This window comes from Triturus cristatus, chromosome 4_2 (assembly GCF_964204655.1).
Source record: "Triturus cristatus chromosome 4_2, aTriCri1.1, whole genome shotgun sequence".
Lineage (NCBI taxonomy): Eukaryota > Metazoa > Chordata > Amphibia > Caudata > Salamandridae > Triturus > Triturus cristatus.
Window position 1 is genome coordinate 736,104,078 of NC_140586.1, and position 18,678 is coordinate 736,122,755.

At 47.3% G+C, this 18,678-nt stretch overlaps 1 protein-coding gene across 1 annotated transcript in view; it reads left to right on the forward strand.

Moving 5' to 3' along the window:
* The window catches only part of NRDC (nardilysin convertase), a 1,316,087-nt gene that overhangs the window by 1,232,317 nt on the left and 65,092 nt on the right, over positions 1–18,678 (forward strand). Inside the window, exons 27-30 of the mRNA XM_085602630.1 lie at positions 4,130–4,213; positions 4,606–4,696; positions 17,243–17,359; positions 18,108–18,197. Of these exons, the coding sequence (XP_085458756.1) occupies positions 4,130–4,213; positions 4,606–4,696; positions 17,243–17,359; positions 18,108–18,197 (382 nt within the window). The remainder of the gene's footprint in view (positions 1–4,129; positions 4,214–4,605; positions 4,697–17,242; positions 17,360–18,107; positions 18,198–18,678) is intronic.

Sequence of the window (18,678 nt, forward strand, 5' to 3'; positions counted from 1 at the left end):
ACCAGTTCAAAGTCCTTCCCTTCGGCGTGACAACAGCACCCAGGGTTTTCACAAAGTGCCTAGCTACTGTAGCGGCACATCTGCGAAGGCAGCACATACACGTCTACCCTTACCTGGACGACTGGCTCATTCAAGCAAAGTCAGCCCAACAATGTGCCAGCCACATGTCCCGCACCATTCACCTCCTTCACAGTTTGGGGTTCTCACTAAATTACCCAAAGTCCCATCTCCAGCCCGCACACGTACAACAGTACCTAGGTGCGACCATAGACACTCTGGCGGCCACAGCTCAGCCAAATTTAGTGAGAATCAACAGCATACAGATGCTGATTTCCAAGTTCAAACCACAACACTCCCTGCCCGCGCGAGTGTTCATGCAGTTGATAGGCATGATGGCCTCCTGCATTTTCATAGTCCCACACGCGAGACTACATATGCGCCCGCTCCAGGAGTGCTTAGCACGTCAGTGGAATCAGGCTCAAGGACAGTTGAAAGACCTAGTGTTGGTGAGCGGTCGGGCATACAACTCTCTGCATTGGTGGAATCCACAAAACCTTTGCAAGGGCCGACCGTTCCAAGAGCCTGTTCCACAAATAATACTGACAGCGGACGCGTCTCTCCAGGGATGGGGAGCTCATGTACTCAACTACACAGTGCAGGGACTATGGACAACACAACAAAGGAAGATGCACATCAACATTCTGGAATTGATGGCGATCTTCCTCGCGATGAAAGCGTTCAAAGTACACTTGTGCAACAAAGTCGTGTTGATCCGGACGGACAACATGACTGCTATGTACTACATACAGAAGCAGGGAGGAACACACACTCCACAGTTGTCTCATCTGGCTCAGAGCATGTGGAAGTGGGCCATTCAGAGGAACATGTTCCTCATGGCAGAACACCTCCCCGGCAAGGACAACCAGATGGCGGATCTGCTCAGCAGACACAGCCACCAGATGCACGAGTGGGAGTTACACCCATCAGTACTCCAACCGTACTTCCAGCAGTGGGGTCATCCAGAGATAGACCTATTCGCCACAAGCGAAAACGCAAAATGCCAAAGCTTTGCCGCCAGGTTCCCACATCCGCAGTCGCAGGGCAATGCGATATGGATGAACTGGTCCGGCAGATTTGCGTACGCTTTTCCCCCAGCACCACTAATACCGCTGGTGGCACGCAAACTCAGACAACACTCACTGACACTCATCCTGGTTGCTCCAACGTGGGCACGCCAGCCGTGGTACACCACCTTTCTCGAACTCTCCGTGGTGCCGCATCAATGGCTGCGGGTCAAACCCAAGCATTTGACGCAGAATCATGGAGAGGTTCAGCACCCAGATACGCAACAGCTGAACCTGGCAATCTGGCTCCTGAAGTCCTAGAGTTTGGCTACCTCAACCTGCCACCTGACTGTATGGACATCATTAAGGAGGCCAGGAGACCCACTACCAGAGCTTGCTATGCAGCCAAATGGAAGAGGTTCGTCATTTATTGCAATAATAATGACATCAACCCGCTAGACGCATCCATCCAAAACATTATTTGTTACCTATTACACCTCTACCGATGCAATCTGGCGTACACCTCTATACGTGTCCATTTGACCGCAATATCAGCCTATCTACAGACCAGGCAGCACCTCTCTCTATTCAGAGTGCCTGCCATCAAAGCATTCTTGGAAGGACTCAAACGAGTCATTCCTCCTAGCCACCCACCAGCCCCAATGTGGAACCTCAACTTGGTCCTCACACGCCTGATGGGTCCACCCTTTGAACCTCTACACTCATGCGAGATTCAATTCCTTACCTGGAAAGTAGCTTTCCTAGTAGCGATAACTTCTTTACGAAGAGTTAGTGAACTCCAGGCACTGACCGTCCAAGAGCCATTTATACAAGTTCACGCCAACAGGGTCGTACTACGTACCAACCCCAAGTTCATGCCCAAGGTGGTATCGCAGTTCCACATGAATCAAACTATTGAACTGCCGGTTTTCTTTCAAAACCCACAGACTGTCGCTGAAAGGGCACTCCATACCCTAGATGTAAAGAGGGCCCTCATGTATTATATCGACAGGACCAAACCCTTTAGGAAAACACAACAACTTTTCGTTGCCTTTGCCCCACACCACAAAGGTAACGCTATCTCCAAAGCAGGTATAGCCAGATGGATCGTTAAATGTATTCAAATTTGCTATCAAAAGGCTAAACGCACATTAACGATTCCCCCACGAGCCCACTCAACACGTAAGTTAGGGGCCTCCATGGCTTTCCTAGGAAACATTCCTTTGCATGATATATGTAGAGCAGCCACCTGGTCCACTACACATACATTTACCAAACACTATTGTGTAGATGTACAATCAAAACAGCAGACAGCTGTAGGACAGGCTGTTCTCAAAACTCTTTTTCAGACCGCTGCAGCTGGCACTGGTAGCCGCCGCTAATAGAGGGCACTGCTATGTATTCTATGCACAGATATGAATTCAGCAGCCCACATGCCTCGAACTGAATATGCTACTTACCAGTATGCATCTGTTCTTGGCATGTAGGGCTGCTGACATTCATATCGTCCTCCCCGGTGCCTGTAGCAGCTGCAGCTCTCAGAATTACTGTAAAGCATGGTCATCACTTTCTGTATCTACTCCATCACTGCCACAATGGCGAAAAACAATCTGAGGATGGAGAGGATGCCCATGCGCACTGTAGTCCAGGGGAGGAGTCACCTATCCCAGGATACTTCGAAGACTCTTCCAGGACAACAACGTGCAATCATCCGGACCCAACACTAGGCGGCGATCTATGCACAGATATGAATGTCAGCAGCCCTACATGCCAAGAACAGATGCATACTGGTAAGTAGCATATTCATTACTAACCTTCGGTAACTATATATCTGTAAGAAACATTAGTTAGTGATAGATTCCTTACCGCCCCACACATCCTCCCCGTTCTGTGAACTGATTTTTAGGGTTAAGGTCATCCCTTTCAGGGCCCTAGTTTCAATGCACCAGTGGTCAGTATCATGCATGACTTTGCGTTCCTGGCGCAGAAAGTCATGTACAGAACTGACGGAGGTGCGCGAGGGCGGCGTCCAAGTAGCTGCCGTGACGTCATCCCGGAGATCACAACGTCTACGACGGACGCTGAGTCGCACAACATCACCTTCCGACACGCAGGGGCACTGCTTACGAAAATTTTCCGGATCCAGTCTGACGCCTGGGGGTAATTCTAAGGTAAGGAATCTATCACTAACTTAAGATATATCGTTACCGAAGGTAAGTAACTTGTGCAACTTGTTCATCTCCAGAACACTCCGGTGTAACTTTGTCATTGTGGTGTTCATAAATTCATAAAAATTTAAACACCTTTTATAAATTGGTGTTGGATTCTTTGTGAGTCGTGGTCCTTCCTTCTTCAATCGTTTTGATACTGTTTAAATGCTTTACACGTACCTTTGTTGAAGCCTGTCTGCTGGAAGCCACTGCATCGAGGGTTCAGCTAAGTTTTGACAAACTGAGCGTGACTGGTCCTAGAAGGATTGGTAGTGTATTAAATGGTGAGGTCGCACATCCACACCATATAATACTCCCCATTTTCTCACAGTGCTTATACCAAACAGAAATTAGGATTGGTGCAAAGAGGTGCGGGGGAACAGGCCAAAGTGGGACCGGAGTGGTCCTTTAAGAAAGAGGAAATAGGAGAAAGGATGATGACAGTCCCACAATGATTTAGAAGTTAGGGGCAAGTATAATGAGAATTACTAAGACATTCCCCGGGCCTGGAAAATAGGCGACAGTGCTCTTTCTATTGTCCTTCCACTGAATTTGAGCCCTGGCCATCAAAATCAACAGCTTCACCCTGTATTAAATACACAGTTTGTTTGCTCGGCTACCTTTCCATTGTGTACATTGATCTGCTCAGACCAGCACTCTGAAATCCAAGATGTGTAGCATTCAGTGGAACATTTTACAAATAACATCTTGACTAGGCAAACCTCTAATTAATTTGAGAACATTCCAGTGTAAGGGAACAACTGTTAACTTGGTCTAATACAGCGTTAATGATGTAGCTTAAACATTAAAGCAATGATTTAATCCCCCTTTTCATGTCTTCCTATGTCTTCTTAGTTATCACGTATATCCCACTTGCAGAAACACATCTGGAATACTTGGCTTTTCAGTCACTGTTGAAACGCAAGCAACCAAATTCAAGTAAGTGAGTCTAAATTATTATGTGATTTCTTCTGTTTTTAGTGCTTCCACAGCGTCCCCACTCCATTCTGTGGTGCTTGAAATTCAGAGAGATTTATGGACAGCCACTTCTGAATTGGGAATAAATATCATTTGTATTGTTAGAGTCCTAGTAACACCCCTCACAAAGTCCCACCTTACATTCCACAGTGTCTGAAAATTACCTCCAACTCACCACAGTGCATTTCCTTCCCACCCCACCTTTGCTATTAGCTTATCTAATCCCCTCACCTGATTAGTCAGGAGTTTTTTATGGACAGTAGTCTGTTTAGTTGGGGGAAGGTGTCAGTTATTAATCATTAACTAAACACTTTAAGTATAAATTCTTGTTTCATTGTTTCTCATCCATTCAGCACTGATGATGTGGACAAAAGAATTGAAGAATTCTTTGCTTTCTTTGGAGAACAAATGGAGAGCTTAACTGAAGACTCATTCCACACACAGGTAAAAATGAAGATAATTATTTATAGCCAATTTGTCTTAAACAATACTAGACGCACTGTTAACTTCTATTCCAATAGAGACTAACCACATATTCCTCACCTTGTGAATATCCCTTAAGTGTCAGACTGCTTCGGGGGCATGGCCTGCCGGGCAGCGGAATGGCGGCTCTCTGAGAGTGCTCCGCTGGCCGAGAAGACATTCGGCACTAATCCGCACATAATTTAGGTCGGACTCACGATTACCAACATCTTTGGAACACATAAGCATCGGTGGCACCGAGTAGGCGGACTTTGGTGTGAGTCGGGAGCCTCTGCGATTGCCTCCAGGGATTGAGAGGCGGGCATCGGGACGCGGCGGAGCGAGCTGCGATCCCCGGTCGCGGCCGCGCTAACTACCTGAGGCCGTGGCTGCGGGCCGTGCCTGCGGGGACCTTTGATCGGCGGCGCTGGAGATTCGGCGCTGCTGGCCGACGACATGTTGCGGTCGGAAATTGCTGCCGCTGTCAAGAGCAGGTGAGGAGACGTATTGGAGCTGCGGGAGGAGTGCTAGATAGCGGCGCGCACGGTGGCGGCCGCCATTTCGTGCGTGGTGGAGGCCTTGCTGGGAGCGGCAGTGAGAAGGCGCCCGACGTGGGCAGAGACACAGGCCTCGGTGGAGCTACAACCCCATGGATGGCCAGGAAGTTTGTATGGTGCCTATTTTTGTTTCCCTGTAAATGACTGTTGGTGTTTGGCAGGATGCATCAGGAGCGGGCAGCTGGATGACTGCCAGCTCATAGACGACTGGGGAAAGTCGGCCCTGGGGATATAGATAGCGAGCCTCTCCCTGGAACTGGGCTATCCTGCACTTTCCATGCTAACATACATGCTGCAGCGCTGAAGTGCACCCACTTAATATAGGAGACGAGAGACTGCTTGTGCATGCCCATTGCAGTTGGTGGCCCAGGGCTTGTGCATGTGATAGCTGTCTGCTGAGACCTGGGTTCACGAGGTGGTGGCAGCAGTAGACGGCGCCCATACCCAGATGGATGGTCCAACTTAACTGAACGTAGGGGGCCGCATCTATCGGAGCGAAGCGCACCGCGACGTGGGCAGTACAGTGGCAGAGTACATTGAGTCTTTGGGGCACTAGTGTCGTTGTAAAATCATGGGAAAGCAGGACACCAAACAGCCTAAGCTCAGCTTCGAACAGCGTAGGTCGATCAGGCAGACGGAGTCGGATGCGGAGTCAACCTCTGGCGTAGCGGAAGGGGGGCAGCATGAAGATCGCGGTGAAGACATGCATACCCTTATGCTAAAAATGCGATCCAGCTTGCGCACTATTGACGCGAAACTGGACACGCTGACCACGCAGATGGAATCTGTGAAGATCCAAATCGGTGTGCATGAACAGAGGCTGGACGTTCTTGAAAATAAGCAGTCTGACTTCCAGGTCGAAACCAAGGACCAACTGTCGCAAATGGATAGACTGTTGGGTGTGATCAAAGCGAAGAACGAGGATTTGGAAGCCAGATCGCGTCGGAACAACATACGCATCACGGGTGTCCCGGAGACGACGGCTATCACCAAGATAGAACATTATGTTGCGGACCTGCTAAAAGATTTATTCGCTGAACACTTATCACCTACGTTTGCTGTGGAAAGAGCTCATCGCACCCTGGGAGCTCGGCCGCCGGTAGGGGCTCCACCGCGTCCGATTCTGGCAACGATTTTAAATTATCAAGACCGGGATGTAGTGCTACGTCAAGCTCGGATCAAGGGAACTACAGTGCACCAAGGGAATCAGGTCGCGTTTTATCCGGACTTCACCCCGGCAGTTCAAGCGGCCCGGAGGGAATTTTTGGCAGCGAAACGAATCCTACTACAAGCACAAATTCCCTATTCCTTGCTATACCCAGCCAAACTTAAAGTGTCCTATAATGGCTCTGCTCACTTCTTTACAGACGCCAAATCGGCTCTGAAATTCGCCAAACACGTAGGAGGCAAGCAGAAGAAATCAGGCCCTCGCTGTGAGACTGCCTCTGAAAATCAGCTAAGTGACAATGACTGACTTACACGCTCTGTTATTCCATTTACTTTGTCCTACCCTTCCTGATTGGTTGCAGGGTATATATTGTTTAGTTTATTGGGGGGTATAGGTCGTTGGATTGGTCTATATGTTATTCATTCTCTAGCACTGTATAGATACTGCTGGGTGCAGATCAATGAACAAGTAAGGCGTTTCCCTGGCGTATTCTGTGGCTCTGTCTTGCTCCTGCACGCTGGTCCCGACGGACGCTCCAATTGTCGGGAGGTGACTGATTGTAACAAGAAGAGTGGGAGGGAGGTGGACATACTGCTCGAGCCACGTGATCGCTCTATTCATAATTATACGTAGTCCTGTCCTTGCAGTCTCTTGGCCACCCCACTTCGGTAGGGATGTCGTTGGGCATTCACGCGTCCCCATGGGAGAGTTCCCAGATAATTCTTTGTTGTTGGGGTGGGGGTATATTTCAACCTAATTGGGGGGGGGGGTTGTGGGTGGGGGAGGGGGGTATTGGGGTAGTTCTATACTGGCTTGGTGTAGTGTGGCAATGCGGTGTTTGGTGTGGTGTGCCGGAGACAGTGATGTTTGTTGACAGGGGCGGGACACAAAGTGGAATGTGTGGTAGGGCCTTGCAATGCCCGAAAAGGTAATAAACTGTTTAACTTGGAACATACGCGGACTTAACGACAGCAGGAAAGCCCGCATGGTGCATGCTTGTCTCACACAACACAATATTGATATCTGTATGTTGCAAGAGACCCACCTGCAGTCCCTGACCTCAATGAGACTTAGGCATCGTAGATGGGGGTCACTATACTCCTCAGTGTACTCAAATTATTCTAGGGGAGTGCAGTGTTGATTAGGCGGGTATTGGAGTGGAGAGAACGCAAAGTCTACACAGACCCAGCGGGTCGTTAGATTGTTTTATTGGGGTACCTGGGTGGCACTCTGATGACGTTGGTGGCACTATATGGCCCAAATGTAGACGCCCCTGAGTTTTTTCAGGAGGTATGGGCCAGGGTGCGCGCTACTGGATGTACCACGACTCTTTGGGGTGGGATTTCAACGCCATTTTACACAATGACCTCGACAGACAAGGTACAGCGCGTGCCCACCATCCGGCGGCGAGCAGAATCCTCAACGCTCTGCTGGTCGAGGGTGATATGGTGGACATTTGGCGGTTGCAGAATCCGCTAACCAAGGAAGGCACGTGTTTCTCAGAACATCGTCACGCCTGGTCCAGGATTTATTACTGGCTGTTGACTAAAGATATGGCTGGTTGGGTGGTGGAGGTGAAACATTTGGCCAGAACACTATCCGATCTTTCCCCGTGTTTGTTGACTCTCTCCCTTCCTGATACCACACGTGGAGCGTTCTCCTGGAGGCTTTCCCCGCATGCACTATTGGACGAAGCCTTCAAGGAAGAAATCCGTAGTGATATCTCGGAATACTTTGAATTAAATGCAGGGTCGGTGGACACAGAGGCCTCGCTATGGGAAGCCTTTAATGTAGTTATCAGGGGGAAATGTATCTCTAGACAAGCAGGTGGCCTAAAGGCTATCAGAACCACTCTGGGTGCTATAGAATCCCACATAAAAGATCTGGAGGCGCACATTCACAGGGAGGATGATTCGGCCTTACTGGCGGAGTTGAAAAGTAAGTTGTTGGAGTACGAGGAGGAAGCAAAACGAGAAGTCAAATTCTTAGGGAAATATGCAGAAGCCCGTAGATATGGGGAGGGGGATAGACCAGGGCGTACATTGGCCGGCATGTTGCGAGCTCCGCGTTCCATGGCTTTCGTTTCCGAGATTAATGATGAATGTGGAGCCCCAATTAGAGGTTCTCCAGCTATTCTAGATACATTCTCTTCGTTCTATGCAAATTTATACACTGCAACTCAAACCGAATGCCCAGGAGGTATGGGGGACTTTTTAGACTCTGTGGCGTTGGCGTGGTTTAATGACCGCCATAGAGAATATATGCACATGCCCATTCCCGTTGAAGACGTCGCCGACGTTATCAAAAGTATGCCGCCGAATAAGGCTCCTGGGTCGGATGGGCTCACAACTGCCTTTTACAAGGCATATGTCGAGGAGCTGGCGCCCAGACTATTAGCGGTATTTGAGGAGGCGCATGAAACGGGCATTTTGCCTCCTTCAATGCGCGAAGCAATTATTATTACATTACTTAAGCCAGGGAAACCTGAGAATGAACTAGACTCCTATAGGCCATTGTCTCTAATAAACGTTGATGTTAAGATTTTAGCTAAGCTAATATCAAATAGACTGCAGCCTATGCTTTCTATGATTGCCTTACCGCACCAATCAGGTTTTGTCCCCGGTAGATCCACATCTCATAACCTGAGTACGGTATTCTCGGTTCTGCATTATCTCCATCCCGACGAGCAAGCTGCAGTGGTGTTTCTGGATGCCACAAAGGCGTTCGATTCACTTGAATGGCCATACCTGTTTAAAATTCTGGAACGTATGGGATTCGGACCGCTGTTTCTCAAGTGGATCAAATTATTATACACCGCACTGACTGCTAGAGTTTGTGTGAATAACCTTATTTCAGATGTGTTCCCGATCTCGCGTGGCACGCGGCAGGGATGTCCATTATCCCCACTACTTTTTGCTATAGCAATGGAACCCCTGGCCGCGCGTATTCGACAACACCATACAGACAAGGGCATAGGTTTTAGCGCTCTGAGTCTTTTAATATCGCTTTATGCGGACGATGTCACCCTCTACATACTGCACCCAGAGCGCAACCTTGATGTGGTGCTGAGGGAGTTTATCAAATTTGGTGATGTTTCCCTTAACTGACAACACCAAGACATTCATCTCGGAATTCCTGCTAAAATGGGAGGAGGATGCGGTGAAATATCTAGGCATATGGATTAGCCGGGACATGCAAGACCTCTGGAACCTGAACTATGGTAGGATTATCAATTGGCTGGAAGATAGGGTGGCGTTGTGGAGCAAACTCCCGCTGTCTCTGGCCGGTAGAATCGCGCTAGTCAAAATGATAGTTTTGCCTAAGTTTTTGTACTTGTTCGTAAATTTGCCACTCATCCTCACTCAGTATTTTTTTAAGACTCTGAGATCCTTGCTAATTTCATTGGTGTGGGTGGGTGGCCAAGCTAGGGTTTCTTGGGAACTGCTATCCATGCCTACCAAGATGGGAGGATTAGGAGCCCCTGACATGAAACTAAACGCGCTATGTGCGCAGGCACAATTTTTACAGTATTGGGTTCATCCAATGCTGTTTCAGCCACATGTAGCTGTAGAGGGGGATGCGGTGTCGCCGGTTCCGCTCCACGTGGCAGTCTATCAGAAACATAGACGGCCTACCGACGGGATTGACACGACCGAAACTCTGAGATGGGCGTGGGAGAGCATGCGGAGAAGGGTGGGGATACCTATGCTGTATGCACCCTAGATTCCCCTTGCACATAACCCCTTGTTGCCTAACATTAGCGAGGAACTCGGTGGCAAGTATGCTAAAAAAATGAAACTCAAAACATTTGCGGACCTGTACCCAGGTGGCACATTCAGGGACCCCCCGTCGGCAGAGGAGGGGGAGAGACCTCCGTTCGGTGAGGTGTTTTTGTATCATGGACTTCGGGCGATCTGCAAACAGATGCATGCGGATTTCCCATCCGCACCGCCTACTCTCACGGCACTGGACAATGTTTTGACCTCTCCCTTGCCACGTAAATTGATTACCAGACTTTATTCCCGTATGCAGGCGGAGGCCCCTGGGGCGGCCCTGTACGTTCGTACTAAATGGGACAATGAGCTACCTGACCCCATAACAGATGAGGTGTGGACTTATTGTTGCGCCCAGATGACTGAGCTCTCCCCTAACTATAAACTCCGTCTAATACATTTTAAATTCTTACTCCGCTATTATAGAACGCCGCTTAGCCTATACAAAATGGGAGTAAGAGACAGTGACTGTTGTTGGCGGTGCGGGGCGGATGCCGCGTCATTCCTTCATATGGCTTGGGTGTGTCCTACAATAGGCGCATATTGGTCCAGTATTTTTGACTCTATTAATCAAATCCTAGACCTAAGGGTGGTTCCTTCCCCTCTGGTGGGACTACTGGGCTACGTCAAGACCACGCATATTAAAAAACGCAAGTTGCATGCGCTACTTTTGCTATTTGCTAGACGTCAGTTAGCAATTGTTTGGGGGAAAAGAAGGACGCCCACACTCATAGATTGGATTCGGGAGGTAATATATGGCCAAACGCAGCTGGGAACATACTGGGACCTCATGCCACCAGCCTCCAGGCCCAGGGAGATATGGGAGCCCTTTATTGATTGGGTTCGGGTACATGATGCTGACTCTGTTAATGCTGGTGCAGCTATGGATGCGGAGGCGCCTGTTTGAACCCTATGCAGAACTGTCTGAAGTAGGTTTATAGGGGGGTCATGGGACGTTCACATAAGATGTAAGAAAATGATAATTGTGTGCGGGAGTGCATTGCTCGTAGAGGTTACAATTTATCTGTTTGTCAATAGTGTCACGCCTGACGGAAGAGATTTACAAATTGGTTGATATTGTTGTAGGTCTATAATGTCACGGCTGCCCTCACGCTATAAAATATCTGATTGTGTATGTCCAATGTTCCCTATATGGATCAGAATAGTTACATGTAACCAAGCTGTATTGTTTTTTCTTTTTGTACTGTATTGTATCTTTTCTTTCTTTGGAAAGTAATAAAAAAAAAAGTGTCAGACTGCGTCCGGAAACTTTTCAGCATTATCTCTGTGCGCCGGTAGGTGACGCCGTGCCACTTCGCAGTGACAAGGTTCGGCTCAATAAAAAACATACAGGGCCAAAATAGGCACTACTCTTGCATGCTGACATCAGTTACTTTCTTTCCATTCCACCAGACTCTGATTTGGAGCTTCCTCTCATCCCTTCAGACTCAGTTTACCTCATAAGATTTGACTAATACCAGTGTGCAAGGATAATTTCACCTCCCAAGACTCCTGCGTACAAACCTTGTGGGGACTGTCGCAAGCAAATGTCCTTGATAGATCCTTATCAGGTTTGCTATGATGCCTGGGGTTGATCCACGACTCAAAGGCCTGCAGTGACTGCACACCTACGAATCCGAAGGTTATGGAGGATCACGCACTGAAACTTCATGTAGCTGAACATCTGAAATCCCTGCGCCGTGACTGGCCCAAGTCCAAGGGCCAGACTCAGTTCCTTTCTGGGTACAGAAGTCGGTCCTAAGATCAGTCGTTCTCACACTCCAAATCCTCTGGTAAGGAAAACAAAATTGTAAACATCCATTTGGGACTCAGTCCCTTCTTGCCACTCATACATCTGAAAAGGCAAGAGGGCATTATCATATGTCTAGATCTCATTCCCAAAGTCAATCAACTTCGTAGCACATCCCATTATCCTGGCACAGCGCGAGTTTCCGGGGCTGCCTGCGACAGAGGCAAATCCAAGTGTTCCGAAAGACGATGCTCCGACTCTTTGGATCTCTTCCTACTCCTTCTGGTGTGCTTGAGAGCCGCAAGGAGTCAATAAGACCTACATCTGGATTATGGCCAACGCAATCCCCCTCAGTGCCAGTTGGACACTCTGACCCACAACAAAGCCTTCTCCGGGGCCTACACTCACTCCACTTCCATGATCCAATGTGAGAAGTTGGCCTGATGTATGATGTCACTAGTTCTAGTGTACACCTTATATCTGTCCAAACAACCCTTATGGTGATTGGTTGTAAAGTCAACCTTATAGACCAGCTATCCTAGTGGTAGCATGGACAAGAGCAGTCTTAGGCTAAACTCTGAATGGCATGTGAAGCCAGCTGTGATACCATATATAATCCCTTGAATACCAAATGAAAGGACACCACAACAGATATATATATATATAAAATAAAGTGTATTTATTCTAGTCAAACCCTTAGCACTCTTTATGAGATTCGAGGTAAGTACAACACAGTCTTATTCAAGCATACATTAAGTCACACAGGTAAGTAATACAGTTAGGCCCTAGGGGCCACGCAAACCATATACTAAAGAAGTGGTATAAGGACCACTGTCACGCAAATAGAATAGGCCTAGGGAATCGCTGGGGCTACACTACACTACCAACAGTTAGGAAGTGGGAGGCCCACGGGATTCAGGTGCAGAGTGGAAACACTCACGCGTAATGCGTATAATCGATAGAAATAGTACAGTTCTGAAATAAGCAGTTTTAGGACACTTCTGGAGTAGCTAGAAAGTCGAGACTCGGAAACTAGACCCTAGGATAGTCACTACCCTTGTGAGCACCGAAGTACCCAAGTTACCTAGCCCACGGGCTGCGGGTGCATAGGTGTGAACTTGCGTCGGGTTTCGTCGTGGACTTCTATGGATGCCTGAAGGAAAGTTGCTGACAGGCAGTCAGTGCAGAGTGTCCGGTGGATCCCAAGGCCGGGATCAAGAAGGAAGGATACCTGCAAGCAGAAGGGACAGAGTCAAGGTCACTAGCCAGTGACCACGTGGAACCAGGAAGGAACCAGGCGATATCGTGAAGATTGCAGGTGAAGAGGTGAAGCTTGTCGCAGCAGCCACGGGTACCAGGAGACGTCGAGGACGACCAGGACCAGGAGGCGAGCTGTCCCACAAAGGCTCTTGCTGTCGGCGGCGTCGAAGTCGAACTAGGACTCACCAAGCCTTGGCAAGCGGAACCCACGAAGAATGGAGGACTTGCTTCGGGTGCAGACCAGGAAGGTCTGGGGTGCTTCTCTTTTGCAGAGGAGCAGGAGCCAGTCTGGAGGACCTAAACCAGCAGTGGAAGTTCAAAGGTGTGTCGTCGCAAAGGCCGCTAGCCAACGGGCAAGCAACCGGACAGACGCGGCAAGCAGGAAAATGCAGAAGGGCCCCACGCAGGACTCGTGGAGTGTGGGGGGCTGATCTTCGGTGCAGATGGTGCTTGGGGTTGGGGCTTCTCAATCCCCGGTGCACAACTTCGAGGGTGCCTCAGAAGCTGCGCTGGAAGATACTCGCCACTTTTCCCAGGTAACCCGTCCCACGTCTCTCGTCGCCTCCACGGATCTCAGCTCGGCTGTGGATGTGGATCAGGGTCAGAGAAGTCTGGAAGTCAAGGCTCTGGTCGGGCTCTGCAGTCGGTCCCTCGTAGAACTTCAGCAAAGCAAAGGGTAAGTCTCTTGATGGTGCCTGTTTGCACAGGGTAGCCACTCCTTGGCCACAAGGGAGATTCTTCAGTCTTCTTCTTTCGTCGAATGTCGAAGGTCCAGAGTTTCTGTTCAAGTTGCAGGTTCAGGATAATCTAATCTCCTGGGGCCCAGCTACCACTCTTATACTAATCTGGGGGGCTGGGTTGCCTGCTAGGTCACGCCTTATGGGTGGGACCTGGGAGGGGGGTGGTTACACCCCCTTCCCTTTGTCCAGTTTTGCGCCAGGACTGGGGCTGGTGTGCCCCAGCACCGGTTTGAACTGGACTATGCATGGGACACCTTGTGTGCCCCAGTCAGTGTCTCGTTTCTTTCATCCCTCCCTGCCCCAATACACTAAGGCCTGTCTGGGGTGGTGCTCGCACCTCCCAAGGCAGGAAACCTATTGTCCAAGCCTCCCGTGCCGGGATCACTCCCAGCAGCAGGAGGTCAGACTTGTGTCGTGGCAGCAACTTCCATTTTGTGATGCTGGGGCTCTGGTTAACTTTAACCGGGTAAGTAGGTTTCAACATGTCTTCTCCCTCTAGAAGGGAGGGATAATATCCTCATCCCCAGAGTTGGGATGGGGGTATTATTCCAAAGTGTTAGACACTTTACACTACATGTTTTGATAAAGCCAAACCATAGTTACCATAACCGTTTAAGATTATAAGGCACTTTAAGAGTATATGGTAGGCTATATCATAGAACAGCTATAAGGACATGGTTCCGAAAGCTGCAGACAGGCTCAGCTCATGCTAGAGCACCATCTCACATGTTACCAAGCACTCTGCCTCCAGGATTGTTAAGGCCTGCCATAGGAGTGGCTGATAGGTACACAGGTGTCTATATATAAGGTAGGTATAGGAATACTACACCTAAGCAAGGGGTGATTACACGACCTTGCCCCAGCTGAGTGATCAGCCAGTTGTGTCATAATGGAAGGCCAGACCAGGGGTGGCATAATACATGCTGCAGCCCCTGGTAGGCCTAGGGTACACCTATGCCCTGGGTACCTAAGGTACACTGTACAGGGGCCAATAAGGTGATCCTAACCAATTGGGTTATGCACCTAAAGTACATAGTATCAATTTAGAGAGAGAACAGCTGGGTTGTGGGTCTGATTGGCAGGCCCACAGCCACATCTAAGTCGAAAACCAGTGAAGCAAAAGCAAAAAGTGGGGGTGAACATAGAAAGCAGACCCTACTCTCCTACAATCCGCCTCGAAAAATCCCATGAAGAGACATGCCAGAGACGGAGCAAATCTGGAACCCATCGCCACACCGCAGGTCTGTAAATACCATTCATCATTGAAAATGAAGGCATTATTTTCAAGGATAAGTTGTGACATCTTTATTAACATCTCTGAGTGTTCAAGTAATTCAACAGGCCTTCGGTACAGGAAGTATTTCAGTGCTTGGATCCCATGTTCATGTAAAATATTTGTGTACAATGAGACCACGTCCATTGTAACAAATCTCATGCCATGGTCCCAAGTGAGATCATTTAGAATGTTGAGTACATGCTTAGAATCCCTGATATAAGAAGGCAGGTTATTCACAATTTCTGCTAAATTTTCCGTAGGTCCTCCGATTCCAGATATTATAGGCCTACCTGGAGGACCTACGGAGAATCCAGTGGCAAAGTGAGCTCCGTCCATCACCACCCCCTTTTGTACCGCTTTGTTCGCCATAAGTTGGCAGGGTATGCTCAGACGTTGAGTCCCTTGCTCACTTTGCCACCGGATTCAAGCAAGCCTGGCTGAAGACGGCTGAAATGCCAGAAACCGGTCCTAGGAAGCTTGTTTCCATTCCAGGGAAGGCATGGCTTGGCAGTTCGGGCTAGACTGTTCCCATGAGGCACAGGGTCAGACTGATTTGCATATGGCCTTGTCTGAACTGGGGTGGCAGAGTGGGCTAAAGAACGGTGATGGATTAAACCCAGATCTGTTGACTGGGTGTGAGTGTTTGATTGGTTCTGATGCTCCGTTCATCACCACCCCCTTTTGTACCGCTTTGTTCGCCATAAGTTGGCAGGGTATGCTCAGACGTTGAGTCCCTTGCTCACTTTGCCACTTGATTCAAGCAAGCCTGGCTGAAGATGGCTGAAATGCCAGAAACCGGTCCTAGGAAGCTTGTTTCCGGTCCAGGGAAGTCATGGCTTGGCAGTTCGGGCTGGACTGTTCCCATGAGGCACAGGATCAGACTGATTTGCATATGGCCATGTCTGAACTGGGGTTGCAGAGTGGGCTAAAGAACGGTGATGGATTAAACCCAGATCTGTTGACTGAGTGTGAGTGTTTGATTGGTTCTGATGCTCCGTCCATCACCACCCCCTTTTGTACCCCCCTGACGCAGAGAGGCGCGTCTGTGGAAAGTTTTCCCGATCCAGTCTGATGCCTGGGGATATTCTAAGATAAGGAATCTGCGGCTAGACTGAGTCTCTACCAGATACATTGTTAACGAAGGTAAGTAACTCATTCGCCAGGGCAAGTATTTCTGGTCCGTCTTTGTGAAGGAAGGCAAATAAATCTTCTCTGAAATCTATAATTCTTGAAGCAAAGCTTTAAGATGTAGATGATTCATCACATTGTCGTCTACAAAATCTACACCTTTATTCTTTTTCGAAGAAATAAGTTTCCATATTAATTTGTTTTCATTGCTGTGTGATAATATTTAACGAAAGATACTGCTGTTGTTTTCAATTACTCTTCTCTTACTAATTCTTTTCACATAATATCCACCTACCGCCTATACCTCTCAATATACACAGTTTTCTTATCAAATAAGCAATTGATCATTTTATTTGCCACGCTTTTTCTTTCGTCAAGAGAAAAAGTGCAATTCATTTGCTGAATTGCATACAATATATGTAATACCTGCTACATCAAACTTAAGTTTTATGACTGCGGTATTGTGTTGCAGCCCACAGCAGGTAAGGAACGGGTGCTGTGTTTTAGATCTGTGTTGTGATGTTAATGTGCTCAACTGAAAATTAACAAAAGCTACACTTCATTGTTCAATGAAAAAGCATATTTTAAAGCAATCGTTGACTGTGTTAATATGGCTAATTTTGTCATCATCTGATAAGCCCTGACTTAGTCTGATCAACACATGATTGTGGGGTAATCCGATCGCATACAATTGAACAAACTACTAACTTTAACATTTTTTTGAAAACGTATGTAAAGAGTTGGAAAAGGGCAACGTTCTTCCAACAAATGCCCGTATGGTAACTTCTGAGAGGTCAAACTCGTGTGTTTTGTCTTGGTCCGTAAAATGCAAAAATGTATCACCTTGGTAAGACATTCAGTTTTTTGTTTGCCCAGGTTTCTTCCCTCATTAAGCTGAAAGAGTGTGAGGACACCCATCTTGGAGAAGAGGTGGACAGAAACTGGAGTGAAATTGTAACACAGCAATATCTCTTTGACCGACTTTCACATGAGGTAGTTTATTGAGCTATTCGTTTAAGATAACATCAGTAGTTCATTTCATTCTTGCAGTTCTTGTTACTAGAATCCATGCCAAAATAGGATCTCTGTGCTATTTTACCTTAGTTGGGATTTGTATTTTGAACTTATGCAATGAAATTATAAGTTGAGAGACAGGGCACCAGATGAATATTTTCACTCAACGTTCAAAGCTCTCTCAGTAGCACAGGAAGGTCTTGATAAAATGTTGTCTTCATTTTGGTTGTTTAAACTTGAAAGAATGTTGTTCCTGAAGAATTATGACCTTCTGGCAATGTTGAGCTTCTATTTTAGGAATTGTGTATGCTTTAAGTAAATAGCTTTGCTCTGTCCAAATACAACACTATTTACATTTGATGCTAATTTGTAGGTGTTAAAAGTGCTTGCTTGCATTAGTTAACACATTTAAAAAACACTTAAACATACTGGTGAATATTTTTTTGATTACATTCGATAAAAACATTTTAGAATCTGTTAGAAAAACACAAACCTTTATATTGAATTTCCCCAAAATATTACAAGATTAACATGTAAAATTAACAGGTTTTTTTAATTTCTTTGTCTATTCTAAATATGTTCCACATAATGTAAAGACTTGACAATGGTTTTATCCATTAAATTGTTCATGCATTAGTGTTTTAAATTGTTTGCAGCTAGGGAAGTGGTAAAACAAATATGGCAGCCAGTAAAAGAGATTTGTTTTTAACATTTTTTTTTCTTTCAGATTGATGCTTTAAATACATTCTCAAAAGCTGAGATGGTTAATTGGTTTAAGTCTCATAGAGGACCTGACAGTAAAATCCTCAGCGTGCATGTGAGTATTATACTGGCGCTGCATGTGTTGCAATATGACTTATTCCTTTAGAGTAAATGCTGGGGTCTTCAAAAATCAAAATACTAAGCAACCAAAGGTAGGGGGTTTCCCACTCAGCAAGCACTCTCTTTATACTTTGTAGCAACCTTCTTTTTTAACTGAGCTTTATTGCAGACCGACTGCAGTATACCCGGAATTTACAGTATAATGCTTACAATATATATGCGTTTCACCTTTTCGACCCCCCAACTAACATCCACTTTACATCTTGGGACTACTGTTGAATCCATAGTATTCACAGATACAACACACATGCTGACCCTCACCTCCTATAACATTATACTCTGTACATACTTATTGACCCAGCATGATCAAGACTGGTAAGTCACGCCAGAGGCTCACAATCCATGCTTGACCAAAGAGCATACATCAAAACACAGGGTTGTTATCCGAAGTATGCATGGGTCTCTCCTCAGACATC